The 19,958-nt window shown below is 38.9% G+C and overlaps 1 protein-coding gene across 1 annotated transcript in view; it reads left to right on the top strand.

Annotated features, from left to right (window-relative positions):
- Positions 1–19,958, top strand: part of GABRB1 (gamma-aminobutyric acid type A receptor subunit beta1) — a 374,777-nt gene that overhangs the window by 348,584 nt on the left and 6,235 nt on the right. Inside the window, 3 exon segments of the mRNA XM_047799271.1 lie at positions 7,069–7,206; positions 7,311–7,463; positions 12,163–12,407. Coding sequence (XP_047655227.1) covers positions 7,069–7,206; positions 7,311–7,463; positions 12,163–12,407 — 536 coding nt within the window.

Consider the following 19,958-nt stretch of genomic DNA (forward strand, 5'->3'; position numbering starts at 1 on the left):
CCCCTGAGCAGCAAAAAACCTTCACAAATTTCATGTACTCAAAAATATGTATCAGATACTTAATTGAGGACAGAATCTATTCTGGGCATCAGGAATTTTTTTAATGAATAAAAGGACTTTGCTTTCAAAAAGTTTACAGTATTATGCGAGATGGTGGAGCCAAAAGGCAGAGCTAAACACAAAGCTATGTAAACAGATGAAATATTTGCATGATAAGATGTACTATGTGACTGACAGGATCCCACTGGGAAAGCAGAAAATACTCAAGTTTTTTGAAAAAGGGGATTTCATAGTTACAAAGATTGGATGAGCTGGAAAACCAAGAGAGAGAAGGAATAAAGGGCACTAAAGGAGAAAAAGCCAGAAGCTGCTCAGATTCCTGGGCAATTTGAATCCTATTAAAATGCTGTTCTAGTTGTTTGTGGAGTTGCCAAAAGAAGTTCTGTGAGAGCCTGGAATCAACACATTGCCCTAGCAGCAATCACCAGCAACAGCAGAACTACCTCTACCAGAGACAGAGTCAAGCGCCTCCTCCCCCCCTCCCCTTTGTACCTTCTAACCTTCAGCCCCTTTTTCCTAAGGGCAGCATCTAACAGAAAGCCAGAGAGAGTGGGAGCTCCACCCCAGGGCTACAGAACAAAGCACAGAAAGCAGGAAATCAGGCACAGGAATAGCAAATGAATGACTAGCCCAAGCCACAACATAGGTTTTAATGGAAAGCTCTGGTAATCCCAAATCTGGAGCAAATAATTCTTTCCTAGAAGAGAAAGAGAGTGCATCAATCCAGATTCTGTTGCAGATAACAGAAGCCCATTTGGCTAGCTTCAGCAAAGATTAAATAAAAGAAGGTGCTTAGAAAAATAAGAGGCTGCCCTAGTAGGCTACAGGCTGGGCAACTAGAAATGACTCCCAACACCACACTGCACACCGGTCCTCCAAGGGCACTGAGAGCTTCACCATGGTCAGGAAGCAGTAATCAGGTCACTCCTGCCATCATATTGAGTCAGGATCATAGAAAGCTAAAACCAGAATTCCTGGTTCCAGAGCCATCTGACTGTAAGAGCTGCACCAGCAAAATGAGTGCCTCAGATATTACCTTTGACATCACAAGACTTCATTTAATAATGGTACCTAAACCTTATCTACTACCTTGTTGCAAAGGACTCTGGGAAATGTAGTTTTTAGCTTTCCTGAAGATTAAAATACATGCTAAAGAAAGCCGATCCACACAGTACCTGCCACAGAAGGATTTAGAAAGGAATTTTGTGGCGAACTCTGTAACATTTTATATGAAGCTCCAAGAGGGCAGGCGCCATGTCAGCCTAATTCAGCACCATACCACAGCATCTTTCCACCCCCAGCACGAGTCAGCACTCAGTACATACCTACTCATTGAATGAATAATTCATACACACAGGTTAGTGCCTGGTTGTGGAGTTAAGCTTGGTAAGGAGTCTTATTTTTTAGAGTTGCCCTGGATTTTGTGATTTGTTTAACTTTAAAATCACTTTGTCTAGCCAAAACAAAAAGCCCGTTGGTATTAATAGGTAATCACATTAAGCTGTAAATGGACTTATGAGGTTGACTCTTCCTATTCAAAACATGGTGTGTCCTTTTATTTGTTCAAAGCCTCTTTTTTGCCTTTCAAAAGTGTTTCAAAGTTTGCTTCATATGTCTTACCTGTTTCTGATTAAGTTTATTACTAGATACTTCTTGTCTCCATTTTCAAAGAGGTCTTTTCTTCTGTTATATGTTATAAATTGTTTTTATATACGAAAGCTATCTATTTCTGTATAGTAATTATGTACTCCATAACCATACCAAATTCTATTTGTTCGCAAAAGTCATTCACTTAATTCTTTGGGGTTTACTGGAGATACAGTTGTATAATTAGCAAACCTTAATAGTTTAACCAGCAGTTTTCCAACTTTATAATGCAAATTTCCTTCTCTTGTTTAATGCATCGGTTAGTATTTCCAGAACAATGTTAAAAGTAATAGCAGTGGTAATAGACACCCCTGTCTTGTTTCTAACTTTCATGGGAATATTCTACCATTTCCACAATAGGCATGATGCTGGCTTTGAAACTGAGATAGCTATATCTCACCATGTTAAGAAAGTACCCATCTATTTATATTTACTGAGTGATGTTGTTTATTAAAAAAACCAATAGGTTGGCTATTAAATCTTGTCAAATGCCTTTTTAGCACCTGTGTAAATAATCACATATGCTTTTTTTCTCCTTAGATCTGTTAATATATGAAGTGTATTACTAGATTTTCTAATATTGAGCCATTTGCACTCTTAAAATAAACCCCACTAGTTATGCATTGTTATTTTATGTACTGCTGGATTTTGTTCACTAATGTTCTACTTCATTTATGAAAATAATTTGGAAATTTTGATTCTTAGTCTATACTTTGGAACTGTTTAAGGAGGAAACAGAGTAATTTCTTAAATGTTTGAGTCTGATGTTTGTTTGTAGGGGGTGACATCATGCTATTTTGATCTTCTATCTTTCCTGCATTGGGCTTGAGCAAATGGTTTTCTTATCAGAAAATTATCCATTTCATTTGAATTTTCAAATTTGTTTGCAGAGACCTGAGCACAGTAGTCTTATGATTTTTTTTTTTTTACAGTCCCTGTTCCAAAGCACTTTCCATGATGATGTCCTAGTTATCCATCCTAATTCATTTGACTGGAATCTTCCGCAGAATAGTGTCCTCAAACAGGTCCCTGGGTGATCCATTCTCTGATCTTTACACATCTTCTCTGGAAAGAAGTGGTATTTTGCCTGAGAATGAGACTCTTGAATCTCTAAGCTGCTGCCCTTTTGCCTTCACTCTACATGTTCTGTATTGTTATTTTATAATCCTTTCCAGTCTAGAGCTGCACATCAGAAGTCTGATGCTTTTTCCTGTGAGAACACCTTGTACTTTCTATCTGGAAGATTGTAAAATGATTATTTTACCCTTAAAGTTCAGGAATGATATGAGGATTACCTCATATTATGAGCCCTTCAATATGTCAAATAATTTTATTATGTATTATACGTATATTTTTCTGTGGAGGTTTTCCAGAAGTTCTTTTAAGAATTTGTTTTAAGGCAGTTTTAGGTTCATAGCAAAATTGAGGGAAGGTAGATATAACCCTTACCTCCTGACCCCCACTCGTGGATGTCATCCCCTGTTATTAACATCCCCCAACAAAGTGATCCATTTATTACAACTGATGAGCCAACATGGACACATCATCACCCAGAGCCCATAGTTTTACTTTAGGTTTCACTCTTCGTGTTGTCCATTCTGTGGGTTTAGACAAATGCATAATGACATGTATCTGCCACTAATGTATCATACAGAGTGTTTTCATTGCTCTCTAAAGATCTTCTTTGCTCTGTCCATTCATCCCCCCCTACTCCCAACCATGGCAACCACTGATCTTTCTGTCTCCATAATTTTGCCTTTTCCAGAAATGTCACATAGTTGAAATCATACAGCATGTAGCCTTCTCAGGTTGATTTCTTTCACTTAGTACTATGCATTTAAGTTTCCTCCCTATCTTTTCATGGCTTGATATCTCATTTCTCCTTAGCACTAACATACAATTGCCCATGTGTGCCGTAGTATTAAAGGACCGGAGAACATCCTGATTGCTCCCAAGTTTTGGCAGTTATGAATAAAGCTGCTGTAATCATCTGTATGTAGTTTTTGTGTGGACATAAATGATCAGTTCCTTGGGTAAAAACTAAGGCACATGATTTCTAGATCATATGATAAGAGTATGTTTAGTTTTGTAAGAAATTGCTAAACTCTTTTCCAAAGTTGGTGCACCATTTTGCATTCCCACCAGCAATGAATAAGAGTTCTTGGAGTTCCCTGGTAGCACAGCAGGTTAAGAATAAGGTATGGTCACTGCTGTGGCTCTGGTCACTGCTGTGGCATGGGTTTGATCCCTGGCCTGGGAACTTCTGCATGTTTTGAGTGCAGCCAAAAAAAAGTGAGTGCAACTTGCTGCTCCACCTCCTCTCTGACATTTGGTGCTGTCAGTATTCCAGATTTTGACCATTCCGATAGCTGTGTAGTTGTATGACATTAATCTTTTAATTTGCATTTCTCCTACAGCATATAATGAGAAGTATCTTTTCATATGGTTATTTGTCATCTGTATATCTCCTTTGGTGAGATGTCTGTTAAGATTTTTGGCCAATTTTTAATCAGGTTTTTTTTTGTTTTCTTACTGTCAAGTTTTAAGATCTCCTTGTATATGGTGGATAACAGTCCTTTATCAAATTGTCTTTTGCATATATTTTCCCCCAGTCTGTGGCTTGTCTTCTCTTGAGTTCAGAAGGTTTTATCAGATTCTTAAGGAGATGTTAAGAACTACAGTCTTACAGAGCCATACCCAAATTTGGTATAAATCCCCAATTTTCCAATTAGTTTCATGTAAGTTGCTCTAAATCCACTGGGTGAAGAGGGTCTCACAGCCTCTCAGACACTGAAGATTATATCTAGAAATAACTACTTTCTATTATTTCTACGCTACACTTGGCTCATTGTAAAATGGGTTACTGAATAGGAAAGACGACCCTTTGAAGAAGGGGCAGATTCTTGGACTAAAAGACAATAGTTTAAAGAGAAATAAAATACAAATTTTAACATTATAGTCAATAATAACCTCTATAGAGTGGCAAAATAACAAATATAAAACAATTGTGAGTTCAATGAGTTCAGGGCTGAGAATGCAAAAAAAAAAAAAAAAAAGCTTTTTGGAGAGAAGTTACAAATGTTTAAAGCAATCAAGTTAAGAGTTTTATTTCCCCTCAAAAAAAAAAAAGGAAAAATAATATTTCTTACATTCTTTCAATAGTATTCTGATGGTGATCCCTTGGCACTTGGAATTCAAATTTTAGATTTTAAATATATTATTTTTTTATTTATCTCTTGAAAAACAGTCTCTGGTTTTAATCAAGAGTAGGGCAGCAAAATGTCTACCACATTATGTGGTTACTTTTGAAACACAAGCCCTAGTAATTCTAATGGGAAAAGATACGCTGCTTTCTTATTTGAGGCGAATGTAAATAGAAAGTAAACTTAGAAGGTAAACATACTTATACCACAGACCCCTCCCCACCAAAAAGCTCAGGAATTGCCTGAGTACTTTTGCAAGTAGAGATAAAGGTGGGGCTATAAACAGGAAAAGAGACTCTAAGAAATGGTTATATCTCCAGATCCCTTGACCCACACCTCCACCCCACAAAGACTGCGTCTTATCCTCTGAAGAGGGTATAACAGCAGGTCTTCGGGATGGGGGACAGGAATGCAGAGCTTGAAGGTAGGAACACAGGCTGAAAATAAAGGGATTAAAAGAAAAAAGAAAAGACACTTAGAAAGATCTTCATCCCTAGCAGATAGAAAGATACAAATCACTTCTATATGCTTTAAATGATTTTTAGATATTGAGACATATCAATGCATTGTTTTTATGCAAGCTTCCCTAATATATGACCATAATCCAGCTAGACCCCTGGCAAATGGGAGCAGAAATGGAAGGGGGAATGGATCCCAGGATAGACCCTTCTACCACGATCTACAATCCTCTACACGTTCTCCTTAATTAAAACTCATTCTTAAATATTAAGATGTAAAAATAATCAGAGTTCCCATTGTGACTCAGCATGTTAAAAACCTGACATAAGGTCTGTGAGGATGCAGGTCTGATCTCTGCCCTCATTCAGTGAGTTAAGGATTTGGCATTGCCACAACCTGTAGCATACGTTCAGGTTCGGTGTTGCCATGGTAGTGGCGTAGGACAGCAGCTACAGCTCCCAATTTGATCCCTAGCCTGGGAATTTCCATATGCTGCAGGAATGGCTGTAAAAAGAAAAAAAAATCATCAAAAGTTCATATAGTTTCCAAACTTACTGTTTCAAAAAATCTCACCTATATATTAGCTGTAATCAAAGGATATAAATAGAAATGACTAATTTTCTAAAAGAAATGCATATTTTTTTTAATGTCTTGCTCATTGAGTAGGTACCAACTTGGTTTTCCATTATACTCTACCCCTTTACCTTTTCTGTTTCCCTTTTAAAAAATATGTGCTCAGTTACTATACTTGTTGTTAATAATGCATAGTCAAAATCTATGCCCAGGTACCTAGAATCTAGGCATCCCCAGACCTAACTGAAGAGTGCCCACTGATGGACACAATGAGAATAAATATACAGTGGTGATGGCACATTTCATCAAATGATCACAGAGCTTATGTTCACTAAAGCCAGGTGTACCCATCTCTCAATGCGGCCACAGCCAAGCCATCAGAAATAGCACTCAAGGAGTTCCCGTCGTGGCGCATTGGTTAACGAATCCGACTAGGAACCATGAGGTTGCGGGTTCGGTCCCTGCCCTTGCTCAGTGGGTTAACGATCCGGCGTTGCTGTGAGCTGTGGTGTAGGTTGCAGATGCGGCTCGGATCCCGCGTTGCTGTGGCTCTGGTGTAGGCCGGTGGCTACAGTTCCGATCGGACCCCTAGCCTGGGAACTTCCATATACCATGGGTGCGGCCCAAGAAATAGCAAAAAGACAAAAAAAAAAATTAAAGAAAAGAAATAGCACTCAAGAGAGTTCCTGTCGTGGCTCAGCGGTAATGAATCTGACTAGTATCCATGAGGACTCAGGTTCGATACCTGGCCTCACTCAGTGGGTTAAGGATCTGGTGTTGCTGTGAGCTGTGGTGCACATCGCAGACATGGCTCAGATCCTGAGTTGCTGCGGCTTGTGGTGTGGGCTACAGCAGGCCATTCGACCCCTAGCCTTGGAACTTCCATATGCCACAGGGGCAGCCCAAGAAACAAAGAAAGAGAGGGAGGGAAGGAGGAAGGAAGAAAGGAAAGAAGGATTAAAAAAAGACATAGCACTCAACATGGACCTCTTAGGTCATCCTGATTTAAAACAAACTCCTCTGATCATCAATTGCTGGGAAGTTTCTCTCCAGATCCCAGACTGTCTTCAAAATGAGTTTCTAGGCCAACTGAACTCTACTTAACTGTGCTGTTTCTTGGTTTCAGATGGCTATACCACTGATGACATTGAGTTTTACTGGAATGGAGGAGAGGGAGCCGTAACGGGAGTTAATAAAATTGAGCTTCCTCAGTTTTCAATTGTTGACTACAAGATGGTGTCCAAGAAGGTGGAGTTCACAACAGGTGAGGCCATTTCCCCAAAATGAACTAGGGGCGCTGAGAAAGGAGATGGCTCTAACCAAATGGCAATCTGATTTTGTTTTTCTTTCACTTTTTTTTCCACTCAGGAGCATATCCGAGACTGTCACTAAGTTTTCGTCTAAAGAGAAACATTGGTTACTTCATTTTGCAAACCTACATGCCCTCCACACTGATTACGATTCTATCCTGGGTGTCTTTTTGGATCAATTACGATGCATCTGCAGCCAGAGTTGCACTAGGTAATTCATTGCCAGAACTACAGAGCTGGTGGGATTTAATTTCAAACACCAACCAATGATAAGAATTACAGGCAAGGGCCAAAGAATGAGATTATCATTACAGTGCTGGATAATAAAACATCTAAGTGTAAGCACTTACGGGTGAATGTTTTACAACATAATGTCTTTTTATCATTTTACCAAAATTAAAAAAAAAAAACCTTGGAGTACATTCAACACTATGTAAGTTCTTCTTAAAGCATATTTTAAAACTCTCATCACACTAATTTTTACTAACTTTGTGATTTCTTCTTTGGTTCCTGCTTTTTATTGTGGAGAACATTACTGCGTTTTTGTCAAATCGATTTGGAGCCAGCTAAACTTTGTGACCATTATCAAGCTATGTCAATACTATCTTTCAAGTATTAACTACAGTTAAATCATATCTATCTGAGTCTCCTTTAAGTGGAGCTCCCTGCACTTGAATAAGGCACGGACAATTTATCAGCTATATTAATGATCTGTGAGCAGGACAGAATAAAAATGGTTTCCTTCCCAGGGGAACAAAATTCAGAATTAATCTTGCCATGATTGAGTAACTGCTGCAAGCTAAAAGGCTCTATTTGAGACTTTAAAGGATTCCTTGGCAAGTTAGAATATATAAGGTCTGTTTGATGAATCTGGGTGTGTGTGGGTCTGCCTCATTATTTGATCTCAGGGCTAGTTCCGTTATCACTTTCTGGAGCTTATTCACACTCACAAACACACACCCCCATACACATACATAAAAAAGAGCAGCAGCATTTATGACTAAGCTAACGTATACATCTCTTTTCCTCTGAGACTATGGAACTGGATTAGATGATCAGCAGACCCTTTTACCCCTAGACTAATTGTCATCTCCACAGCTCATTTCTATTGGTTGAGTACATAAAGCAGCCCATTATTAACCCTTGAACATTATAAGACTAAGAAAAATAGACAGTTTATCATATCATACATATGTATCTGCACATATTATTTGAATGTGAAAATGTGTAACTGCTATGGCTAAAGAAACACATTGGACAATGCCCACAGCTGAGAATAAGAAATATCAAGGTCCTGAACTGTGGTTCTCTTTACACTTCTATCCTCAAAGCTAATGATATTTGATTAGAAATGTCAACATATAAAGACACTGACTAAACCTGTTCTTTGAAATATAAAAGCTAAAGTATTTAAAAACTTTATCTAAGTGAAAAAAGGCATTTACTTAATAGCCCTTCTTGATTAAAGAAATTGAGCCAAAGAGTAGAAGCAGAAGTGAAATTAGTGAATTTTGTTTCATGTTTTAAAGTTTTATTTAAATATAGTTGATTTATAATGTGATAATTATTGCTGTACAACAAAGTGATTCAGTTATCCATATACAAACATCTATTCATTTTCACATTATTTTCCCATGTAGATTATCTCAGAATTGGGTAGAGTTCTCTGTGCTATACAGCAGGTCTCTGTTGGCTAATCATTCCATATACTTCACTGTGCATATACCAATCCCAAATCCCCAGTCCATCCCTCCCTCCAGCTCTTGTCTCCTTTGGTAACCATAAGTTTGTTTTCAAAGTCTGTGAGTCCGTTTCTGTTTTGCAAATAAGTTCATTTGTCTTTTTTTTCAGATTCTACATATAAATGATATCATATGATGTTTTTCTTCCACATCTAACTTCACCTTGTATGATAATCTCTAGGTCCATCCATGTTGCTGCAAATGGCATTGTTTCATTCTTTTTTAGGGCTGAGTAATATTCCATTGTATAGAATTTTAAATTAATTGTTTCTGTACAAGACACTAGGTAGTGGAGTTCCCATCATGGCTCAGTGGTTAACTAATCTGACTAGGAACCATGAGGTTGTGGGTCAGATCCCTGACCTTGCTCAGTGGGTTAAGGATCTGGCGTTGCCATGAGCTGTGGTGCAGGTGGCAGATGCAGCTTGGATCCCGAGTTGCTGTGGCTCTGGTGCAGACCAGCAGCTATAGCTCTGATTAGACCTAGCCTGGGAACTCCCCATATGCCATGGGTGCGGCCCTAGAAAGACAAGACACTAGGTAGAGCTACATTAGGGGCAATTTAAAAAAAAAAATTTAAGGGCCCCAAATAGTTCCCAGGCTAGGAGTTAAATCAGAGCTACAGCTGCTGGCCTATGCCACAGCCACAGCGATGCCAGATCTGAGCTACATCTGTGATCTACACCACAGCTTGCGGCAATGCCAGATCCTTAACCGACTGAGAGGGGCCAGGGATCAAACCCAAATCCTCATGGATACTAGTCAGGTTTGTTTCTGCTGAGCCACAACAGGAACTCCTGAAATTTAAATTTTTATTCAAATAAATAAATAGGACAACTCATGATGGCATTTCAATATCAGTCCAGATATTTAAATTCATCATTGATCCAAACCATTTTAATTTTTCATGTGGTAGTTCTGACTTCCTACATTATCTGTTCTCCTAAAGTTGAAAAGTCAAATCAGGGAGTCTAAACAGAATTCTCTGCATGGCAATGAAGGCTAAACTATTTTCTTCCCTTTTCATTTTTGAACTTTCATTCCCTTTGCCAGTTTTTCTTTACCTTTAATATCCATTTCCCATTTCCCATTTTTAAAGACCCCATCAAGTTTTAGGATTTACTTTTTCATCTCTCTCTGCCTTTATTTTAAATGCCTTTGCTAACTGCCTCCTTGTTTTTTTTATCCCTAGCCAGGTGAATAACTAATCTCAGAGTTTCTGTTTACTCAGCTATAAAGTGGGAATAATATACTTGCCCTATTACACTCAGTGGGCTGTTATGACAGCCTTATAATTCATAGCTGTAAGTGTTTAAAATTGTAAAAACACCATACAAATGTGTAATATTAGTACTGAAGCACAGTTTAGTATTAGATATTAGTGTCAATTCTTATTTTTCCCAACTATCATTTCATCATCACCACCATCAACACAAAATATTATACAGACACACAAACATTATTTTAACTAAGTGGACAAAGCAGAATCTTCCTTTAAAGATTATAGTCTTAGTAGTTCCCCTCATGGTGCAGCGGAAACGAGTCCGACTAGGAACCATGCGACCCTACCCTCGCTCAGTGGGTTGAGGATCTGGCGTTGCCATGAGCTGTGGTGTAGACTGCAGATGCGGCAGGATCTGGCATTGCTGTGGCTCTGGTGTGGGCCAGCAGCTACAGCTCCAATTAGACCCCTAGCCTGGGAAACGCCATGTGCCGAGAGTGCAGCCCTAAAAAGACAAAAGACGAAAAATTTTTAAAATAAAAAATAAAGATTATAATCTTATTTTTCTTCAGTAAGTTGAATTTTAAGGAAATCTTTTCCAATTTCAGGAAACTAATTCATTCTAGCCTCTGGAATCAACAAACTAGAGGCAATATTTGGGGGAAAAAAGTAATAGAATATATTATATTTAAAAATACATTTGCCAGATACTTAATGAATTTTCTTCTTTTGGTGTTGACTCACTGTGAATAATACATTATAATTTTAAAAAGCAATACTAATCCTGTGACCTGGGTGTATTACAGATTCATGCAATAAAATAGGTCTCTTCAAACTAGTCACCACCTTTCAGTTCAGTAGTGGCTGCTGTGGAGATGAGTATTACAAGGACAGCTCTAGGAGGGGCATGACAGAGATGCTGGAAGAAGGAAGAAGGAGGTGACAAGTAGCAGAATGAGGAACATATGCTACGCGATGAGCATATTGATGAGAATCTGATATTTCCATCCTTTCTTTCTTTTTCTTTCTTTCTTTCTTTCTTTCTTTCTTTCTTTCTTTCTTTCTTTCTTTCTTTCTTTCTTTCTTTCTTTCTTTTTCTTTTCTTTCTTCCTTCCTTCCTTCCTTCCTTCTTTTTCTTTCTTTCCTTCTTTCCTTCCTTCCTTCCTTCTTTCTTTCCTTCTTTCCTTCCTTCTTCCTTCCTTCCTTCCTTCCTTTCTTTCTTTTTTTTTTTTTTTTGATTTTTAGGGCCAAACCCAGGCTAGGGGTTAAACAGAGCTACAGCTGCGGCCCTACACCACAGCATAGCCATGCAGGATCCGAGCCACATCTGTGACATACACCACAGCTCATGGCAACACCGTATCCCTAGCCCACTGAGCGAGGCCAGGGATTCAACCAGCAACCTCATGGTTCCTAGTAGGTTTGTTTCCGCTGAGCCACAGTGGGAACTCCCCCTTTTTCTTTTTCCCTTATGCATTATTTTTTATCAAAAAACAGTTTTCAACCCAGCACTCCCAGAGCATCCTATTTTATGGCTCACTCATGGACTACACAGGGACCTGCAACTTTTCCTTTAAATGATGTGCCCTTTTTGCCCTGTGGTTTATTGCATTACTGCCATCATTCTGGGGCACCAACAAGAGAATGGCATCAGCCCTCTCAGTCTTAAAAAAGGGGACTCGGTGTTCCTATTGCGGCGCAGTGAAAACAAATCCGACTAGGAATCATGAGATTGCTGGTTCGATCTGGTGTGGCCATAAGCTGTAGTGTAGGTCTGGCGTTGCTGTGGCTGTGGTGCAGACCAGCAGCTGTAGCTCCATTTCGACTCCTAGCCTGGGAACCTCCATATGCTGTGGGTGCAGCCCTAAAAAGCAAAAAAAAAAAAAAAAAATGAAAAGGGGACTTAACCAGTGCCTTCAGGTAAGTTGTGTCTTTCTGTTTCCTAGGAATCACCACGGTGCTGACAATGACGACCATCAGCACTCATCTCAGGGAGACCCTGCCAAAGATCCCTTATGTCAAGGCGATTGATATTTACCTGATGGGCTGCTTTGTGTTTGTGTTCCTGGCTCTGCTGGAATATGCCTTTGTAAATTACATCTTCTTTGGGAAAGGCCCTCAGAAAAAGGGAGCTGGCAAACAAGACCAAAGCGCTAATGAGAAGAATAAACTGGAGATGAATAAAGTCCAGGTAATACATTAAATATTCCTAGCAACCTTTGGAAATTGAGCAACAGCATGGTGCTTAGAGGTCTCATAACAGAAAAAAAAATGATGAAATATCAGTTTATCTTTAATAAGGCTCAAACCACCCTTCATCTTCATGTTTGAAAACTGAGGATTGAAGATGTTAGGTTGAAGTTTACATAGATTAATAACATACTTGGGCCTGCAGTTCAACCCCAAGTCCATTATTCTTTATCTTAAAGTATGTAGTTATGAAAGTCTATGCAAAAGAATAATTCCAGATCTACTTAATAAATAGATGATTGATCTAAAGTGAACACGCTCTTACTCCTAAGTGGTAGTGGGACACTATAGCACAGTGGTTACAACCACAGACTGGAATCAAGCTGCCTGGGTTTAATTCCCAGCTCTGCCACTGACTGGCTTTAGAACTTCAGGCATATCAACCCATGTAACTCCTTATCTAACCTCTACTCTCAATATCATCATCCATAAAATGGAGTTTACTATAGTATACCTATCTCTCAGTTAGTGAAGGACTAAAAGAGTTTCCTTATTTTTTTAAGTCTTGTATTTGGAACAATACCTAGAACATAATAAGTACTTAATTGGATCTCAAATCAGGAAACTTGTATTCAAATGAATGAACTTTTTAAAGTTGAATTCCAGTAAGAAAGAAACTCCCTCCATTGTCAGGAGACAAAACACTTAAAGAAAATAAAGATGCATTTTGATCTGTGGAAAGCTAGACTAGGAATGCCACAAATGGTTTTCACAGAAACATAAGTAGACAAATGTATGCCAAAATTCAAAAACAGATCATGTTAAGAGATGGCAAAGTAGTTTCTATCAAACTAACCCTCTTATAGATTAAAAGTTATAAACCTTGAGCAAAATTTTTAAAAATCTACTTGATATGGGAGAGTAACTGAAAACAAGCAAAAATCAGAAGAGAATTAGCCCTCTAACAAAGGAAACTCCACTGGGTGAAATCAGTGTTTATACAGCTTTTCCCCCAAGGCCATGCCTCAGTCTGGGGCAGGGGTGTTGAACAGCAAAACATCAGCAAAGAAAATTGCAGTTTTATTGATCTAATACAACAGAGCATGCAGTTTGATACTTCCAGAGTTCCTGGAAATTTTAGCAAGAAGCGAGTCACAGGAGAAACTCAAAAATCTAAATATAAACTTCCCATGAATCTTTAGTTGATCTCCAAATTACAAATGTATAGATAAAATGCCAAGAAATCCAGAAGGAAAAAAACAAAACAAAACAAAACAAAAACAGCTGAAAGACTGGGTGGGGGGGGGATATAGAGATATTTCAGCTGTTATCCACCACATGGAAGTTAGGATTTGGAGTTTGAATCCAACTATTTAGGACAAACAGGTAAATATATTAATTAGCTTTCCAATAAAATCCCAAAAGGATCATACCTTAGGAGTAAATACTAAGTCACAAGTTTAAGAGATTCCCCCTCGACTTAAGGGAAAAACTAAAATAGACTCACCCTAACAATACATAAAACCAAATCTCTACACTAGGGGATCTATTAGGAATTTAACTGTCTTTTAAAACAAAACCCAAGATTTGTCAGGGAAGATAACAAAATCCAGTCTCTATAGTGCCTTATCAACATGTCTAGTACAATAATAAGAAATTCCTAGACATGAGAAGAAATAGGAAAAAACTGCCCACAATCAAGAGAAAGAAATTTAGTCAATAAAACAGACCTGCCAAAACCTCATATGTTGGGTTAAAAGATAAGGGCTATAATTAATAATAAGAACTATAATTAATATGTTTAGAAGTTCATAGGAAATAGCCAAATATCCTATACTAGGTGAATGCTTAAACTATTATACCTTCACACTGTGGAGTACCAGACCAATAAAAAGTAAAGGACCATTGATACAGGCAACAACTTGGATGAATCTCAAGGGCATTATGCCAAGTGAACACAGCCAGTCTTAAAAGATTACATATTGTCTGATTCCATTTAGATAATACTCCTGAAATAACACAATTATAGAGATGAAGAACAGATTAGTGGTTGCCAGAACTTCTGACCGTGGTGGGGAGGGGAAGATGGATGGGACTGATCATAACAGGGTAGCTCGAGGGAAATCTTTGCAGTGGAAGAATAGTTTTGTATCTTGATTGAAGTGGTGGTTACATGAATCTAACATGTAGTAAAAGTACATAAAACTATACACATTTTATACCAATATCAGTTCCTGGTTTTGATATTGTAAAATAGTTAAGTAAGATATAATCAATGGGGGAAACTGGGAGAAGAGTACCTGGAATCCCTCTGTGCTGTCTATGCAACTTTCTAGAAATCCACAATAATTTCAAATTTTAAAGTTAAGAGTTCCCTGGTGGCCCAGCAGGTTAAGGATCCAGCAGTTATCACCACTGTGGCTCAGGTCGCTGCTGTGGCATGGGTTTCATCTCTGGCCCCCAAACTTCTCCATGCCACGGGTATGGCCAAAACAAAAATTAAAAGTTTAAAATAAAAGCCATAGAAAGAGATTACTATATGAATAGATGGGATGTATCAGAATAGGACTTGAAAACTATATAAAAGAACCAGTGGAAATCATAAAATTGAAAAATTTTATTAGATGGATTAGTATCAGATTTTATACAACAGAAGAAAGAATTAGTAACATTGAAGGTCATGTTGGCATCCTCTCACTTTTTCCATTGCTGCTGTTCTTACTAAAAATACCACTACCTCAGGGATGCCGTAATGGACAGATGCACTGTTGGTTTATACTTGGTACCCTTGTAATTTGTTCTCATGGCATCCTGGGCTTTTCCACCTTAGGAGTGACCACAGTATTGAGTATGTTTTTGTCTGCGTAATTATTTTTGTAACCTCTCTCTGTTAGACTCCAAGCTTCCCAAGGATAGGCACCAGGGTCCTTGTCTATTACGTTTATTGTTCTTTCCTCGGTGGCTAGAAGTGAGATAATTCCAAAGAAGCTTGTTTTGAATGAATGACTGCTAGAAAGGCGTTTTCCACTCAAGATGGGGTCTTAGCTACCACACAACATACTGGATGTTACACTGCAGTGGATTAGTAAATTCTTATCTATTCATAAGTAAGAAAAGGGGGCCATCCATAGTCCAATTTTAGCTTCTTCCCCAGACTTATAGTTTCTATCACTTTGATTTTTGACATTTTCTCAAGCTTACTTTCTATCAGCCTCTGCTATTGAGTCACAATGATATAACATCAGATACATATAATCTTCCAAGAAGTGTTGTGGATGAGATTTTATAAACATCTTTCTGTTTAGATGGAATAATAACTTACAAGGAATTTATAATCATCCCTGTAGCTGCATAAGTTTTCCCGTTCCTAACTTCCTTATCCTCTTCCAAAACCAAGGGCTCAGGCAATGTGACAATAACAAAACAAGTATATTACTTCATCTGTTCTGTGCATCATCTCCAGCAGTGAAGTTAATAGTGCAACCTGTGTGGTATTTTAAAATGGTAGCCCCTGGTTATATTTTAAAAACAGAAAATATTAGATTTTTTTCTTTAATATAATGGTTGGATGATCCCTCCCTTTCATTTTTGATGCTTATAAACAGTCGAATTCAGATGACATACAGGTTCTGGTTCCAGACACTTTTTTTCTGAGGGATGCCTAATACCAGCCTAGAGCATAAGGTGGCATTGACCATTTATCACATATTATTGTGATGGCCCTGGCTGGGCAGTCCTGTCAAGGGGGATCTGTACTGAAGCTTCAGAAGTGCTTGCTTTGTCTTGATTTATATTTCCACCGCTGCACTGAAGCATCTTTTTATATGAGTACAGATGCTCAATCCAGACATTAGGAGAGTTTCAACCTCCAAGGTGATAAAGACTGTAGATTCATAAACCCCTCAGGCATCATTTAAAACTAGAGATGGTATTTAGAGTTTTGAAAGATAGATTTCTTAGTACAGCCAGGCTGTAAGTAAGCTACATCTAGGCCACTTTTATACTAAGCTGGAACATCGATGGTTGTATCTGCTGACCACAATGCCTGCCCATTTGCAAAGAGAACCACCTAAGATGGAATGGTTGCATGGGTGGTCTATGATCAGAGACTGATTCAAGATCATTCTAAGTCATGGGGGACACTGGTGGCATCTGCTGAAGAGTCATGCCCAAGGTAAAGTTGGAACCCCAACTTGACAAGTCAAGAAACAGAATTTTTCCCTTCAGAACCAGAAGCTGATCCTGTGATCTGGTTTCTTTCCTCCCATTCCTATTCTCTATGGTGAATCATCTACACTTTCAGACAACTTTCTAAATGTAAATCAGTTCTGTATTTGATTAATTACAGGATACAAAATGCGTGTGAAAATAGGCTTCATAAAGATAAACAGGAGTTCCCGTGGTGGAACGAATCTGACTAGAAACTATGAGGTTGCGGGTTTGATCCCTGGCCTAGCTCAGTGGGTTAAAGATCTGGTGCTGCTGTAAGCTATGGTGTAGGTCGAAGATGTGGCTCAGATCCTGCATTGCTGTGGCTGTGGTGTAAGCAAGCAGCTACAGTTCCAATTAGACCCCTAGCCTGGGAACCTCCATATGCCTCAAATAAGACCCTAAAAAGAAAAAAAAAAAAAAAAGATAAATAGCCCCATATCACTGCCTTGCCCTTGGCCTTTAATTAAACTAAGCATTCTGACTTAGCATCTTGGATTCTGGAGAAATTCAGGCAGGGCTTTTGATTTCTAATGATAACCTGCACTAAAAGTTCTTGAACTTCTTTAGCCCTCAAACCCCTGTCCACTTCTGGCTTGGTCCATGGTTTGTTCTCTAGTCTTGGTTTAATTTAGCTAATCTCCAGAGTTTTCAGTAGCCTAACAGTCTAATTTTCCAGGAACCCAAAATCAATCTCAATATCCCACCCCCACCCCTCATTTTCCTTCTGGCATCTAGCCTCTAATTTCTTCTATATCTAAACAGCTAGGATTCTTTTGTGAATGAGAGAGAAATCTAACTTACAAGTTTAAAAAATTCCAACAGCTTAAGAAAAAGAGGGGGGAGGGGAATCTTTTGGCCCACACAACTGAACAGCAAAGGTTCTGATTTCACATGTGGCGAAATCCAGATGTTCCAACAATGTCATCAGAAAGCATATCCCTTCATCTCTTAATTCTGCTTTCCTTTATGTTCACTTTATTTTCAGTAGACCTACTCTCATGGTGGTCCCTAAACTCCAAGGTTTATAGTGTCAAAGTTCTTCAACCCCAACACAAAATTACTTTCTTATACTCATGAGTTCCAAAAAAAAAAAGTCTTAAAGGAGTTACCATTGTAGCATGGTGAGTTAAGAATCCAATTGCAGTGGCTTGGGTCACTGCAGAGACACAGGTTCAATCTCCAGCACAGCACAGAGGGTTAAAGGATCCAGCATTACCACAGCTGCAGCACAGTTCACAGCTTTGGCTCGGATTTAGTCCCTAATCCAAGAATTTCCATATGCCGAACTGCATATGGGTGCAGCCATAAAATAGAAAAAAAAATCCTGGATAAAGTCTTTGGGGACCAGCTTGAGTCATAGTCTCATGACTCAGAAATCAGTTCCCTTGACCAGGAAGATGGAAAACCCTATGTGCCCAGGTCTAGATTGTATGTCTGTCCCTAGAGCCTGGAGAGTGCAGTCGGGCACCACATTCAACAAGTGAATGTCAAGGAAGTGTTGTTGGAGGAAGGTGGATTGGAATGAAACAGGTCTAATCAACACACATCCACCACAACCCATCCAGACCCTTTGCCTAAAGTATATATCCAGACTCCTTAACGTGGGATCCAGAGCCCAGTGCGTTCTCATTCTGCTTTCCTCTTCTACCTCACTTCTCCTTCCTCTCCCCACCCATTTTTTTTTTATTTATTTTGTGTGTGTGTGTGTGTCTGTCTGTCTGTCTGTCTTTTTCTTTTTAGGGCCGCACTTGCAGCATATGGACTAGGGGTCCATAGACTAGGGGTCTAATCGGAGCTACAGCTGCCGACCTACACCACAGCCACAGCAACACCAGATCTGAGCCATGTCTGCACCCTACACCACAGCTCACTGCAACACTGGATCCTTAACTCACTGAGCGAGGCCAGGGATCAAACCCGCAACCTCATGGTTCCTAGTCGGATTCGTGTCCACTGCACCACAACAGGAAGTCCAGGATCCACCTCTTAACTGATCTGTCTCCTCATTCCTCAGGCTGATTTGGTGCTCCTCTGCTATCCCTCTACTGCACCTTATGCTTAGCTATTTTCTTAATTTATCGATTATTTAATGAGTTTATACTATGTGAATCCCCCCTAACCATTGGGGATACAGTTGGCAATAAATCACACAAAAGCCTACATTTGAATGAAAGAGGCGGACAATGACCATCACAAACACACAACTATATCACACACACAGACACACACAGAGTGCCAGGTAATAATAAATGCTATAAAGAAAAAAAAGCAGAACTTGAATGCAGACACTGTATTTCCGACTTTGGTGTTCCAATGCCTCTCACAGAGTCTAGCACAACTCAGACACTTACATGACTTTTAAAATAACAAGGCAACTAATGAAATGATTGTAAAACCAAACAGGTGTAACCTCAGAATTCATGTGTAGTTGGGAACTTTTTTCCCATTATAGTCCAATGATTACAAAATCAAATTTTAAGCCTTTTCCCAAATGAAAACTATTTGGTACTTTTTAGAATTAAATAATATATGCAAGAAATATTTTCTAATGAAGGACGTTTATTCCAATTAGGGGCAGTTAGTGGTAACAATAATGTGTGTTATTAACACATGGATTTCAACTTCTGTTTAAGTGGCCCTCACAAATCTTTTCCCAGTGAATCCCTTCTTAAACCCTTGTATTGGAATCTAAGCTGATTGATAACCCACACTGCTTTTCTTTCGTCATCTCTAATTGGGAGGAATAAAGCATAGAAGTGTTTGTGCTGATTAATTGAGGAAACCCTGGCTTATTTCAATAAGAAGATTCTACCTGTTGAGATGCAGTAACAAGAACTCATGCACTTAGGTGTGGTATCCACAAACCCGAAGCTGTTCATACATAGGTGGACATTCCACGTTCTAAATAGCTCCTTTACAGCCATGTGAAAAACAATCATTACTCTGGCCCAAATCACTCAACCATTCTTTTCTATACTTGAAGAGCAAAACATCAGTGATGACATTTTAAATGAATAATTTAAGGAGATTCACTGAAGGTGAATCAGAAAAATGGCCCTGGGAGTTCCTGTTATGGTGCAGAGGAAATGAACCCAACTAGCATCCATGAGGACGTGGGTTCAATCCCTGTCCTCACTCAATGGGTTAAGGATCTGGCGTTGCTGTGGCTAGGGTGTAGGCTGGCAGCTGTAGCTCCAATTCGACTCCTAGCCTGGGAACTTTCATATGCTGCAGGTACAGCCCTAAAAAGCAAGAAAAAAATTATACATATAGGTATACACACACACACACAGCTGTTTTGTTTTCTTCATAATGCTACTCAATATTTAAAAATGAATTT

The sequence above is a fragment of the Phacochoerus africanus genome, chromosome 10 (assembly GCF_016906955.1).
Source record: "Phacochoerus africanus isolate WHEZ1 chromosome 10, ROS_Pafr_v1, whole genome shotgun sequence".
In the NCBI taxonomy this organism is placed as follows: Eukaryota; Metazoa; Chordata; class Mammalia; order Artiodactyla; family Suidae; genus Phacochoerus; species Phacochoerus africanus.